This window comes from Nicotiana sylvestris, chromosome 9 (genome assembly GCF_000393655.2).
Source record: "Nicotiana sylvestris chromosome 9, ASM39365v2, whole genome shotgun sequence".
Taxonomy (NCBI): domain Eukaryota; kingdom Viridiplantae; phylum Streptophyta; class Magnoliopsida; order Solanales; family Solanaceae; genus Nicotiana; species Nicotiana sylvestris.
Window position 1 is genome coordinate 44,298,531 of NC_091065.1, and position 1,100 is coordinate 44,299,630.

The window sequence follows — 1,100 nt, forward strand, 5'->3', positions numbered from 1 at the left end:
GGGTCCAAATCTACCAAAAAGCTTTTTGGAACTAAACTAACCGACCTTGAAAGTCATAAAATTATAAACACACATGTGTGAAACATACAAAGGGTTAACGGGGCTCAACTACATAAAATGACCAGTCTGGTCGTTACATTCTGTCGCTCTTAAAACAAATGTTCATCCTCGAACGTGCATAAGGACATACTTGAAGTGATGAATAGATATGGATAACAACTCCACATGTCACGCTCGGTCTTCTAGGTCGCCTCCTCAACCGGATGACCCCTCCATTGAACCTTCACTAAAGCAATGTTCTTTGATCTCAACTTCTGGACCTATCTGTCCAAGATAGACACCGACTCCTCAATATAAGTCAAATCGTCATCCAACTGGACTATGCTGAAGTCTAAAACATGATATGGATCACCGTAATACTTCCAGAGCATAAAAATATGGAACACCTGATAAACCGCAGATAGGAAAGCTTATAGGCCACATCACCATTCCTCTCAAGGATCTCAAAAGGTTCGATATACCTAGGGATCAACTTGCCCTTCTTCCCGAACCTCATCACACCCTTCATGGGTGAAACCCGGAGCAAGACTCGCTCTCCAACCATGAATGCAACATCGTGAACCTTCCAATCTGCATAACTCTTCTGTCTAGATTGGCTTGTATGAAGTAGATCCTGGATCAACTTGACCTTCTCCATGGCATCTCGAACCAAATCTGTGCCTAATAAATTAGCCTCTCCCGGCTCAAACCAACCAACTGGGGAACAACACCGTCTCCCATATAAAGCCTTACAAAGAGCCATCTGGATACTAGATTGGTACTTATTATTGTAGGCAAACTCCACAAGTGACAAGAGCTGATCCCAAGAACCCCCAAAATCCATAACACAGGCACGAAACATATCCTCAAATATCTGAATGGTGTGCTCGGACTGTCCGTCCGTCTAGAGTGAAAATTGTACTCAACTCGACTCGTGTGCCTAACTCACATTGTACAACTCTTCAAAAATGTGACGTGAACTGCGTACTCCGGTCAGAGATGATGGATACTGACACGCCATGAAGTCGGACAATCTCACGGATATAGATATGAGCCAGGTG

At 43.7% G+C, this 1,100-nt stretch overlaps 1 protein-coding gene across 1 annotated transcript; it reads right to left on the reverse strand.

Moving 5' to 3' along the window:
* Positions 1-255: 255 nt before the first annotated feature.
* Positions 256-883, reverse strand: LOC138877513 (uncharacterized). Its single transcript, XM_070157126.1, has 2 exons — positions 413-883; positions 256-324 (listed from the first exon to the last, which is right to left on the reverse strand). Exons 1-2 carry the CDS (start codon positions 881-883, stop codon positions 256-258), a joined length of 540 nt encoding a protein of 179 aa, XP_070013227.1.
* Between the last annotated feature and the right edge of the window lie 217 nt (positions 884-1,100).

Bases quoted from the DNA above. Each gene is read 5' to 3' on its own strand.
- LOC138877513 (XM_070157126.1), bottom strand. From the start codon at position 883: ATGGATTTTGGGGGTTCTTGGGATCAGCTCTTGTCACTTGTGGAGTTT. The intron at 325-412 runs GTGATCCATATC...TATCTTGGACAG, and splicing joins TATGCTCTGGAAGTATTACG to ATAGGTCCAGAAGTTGAGAT.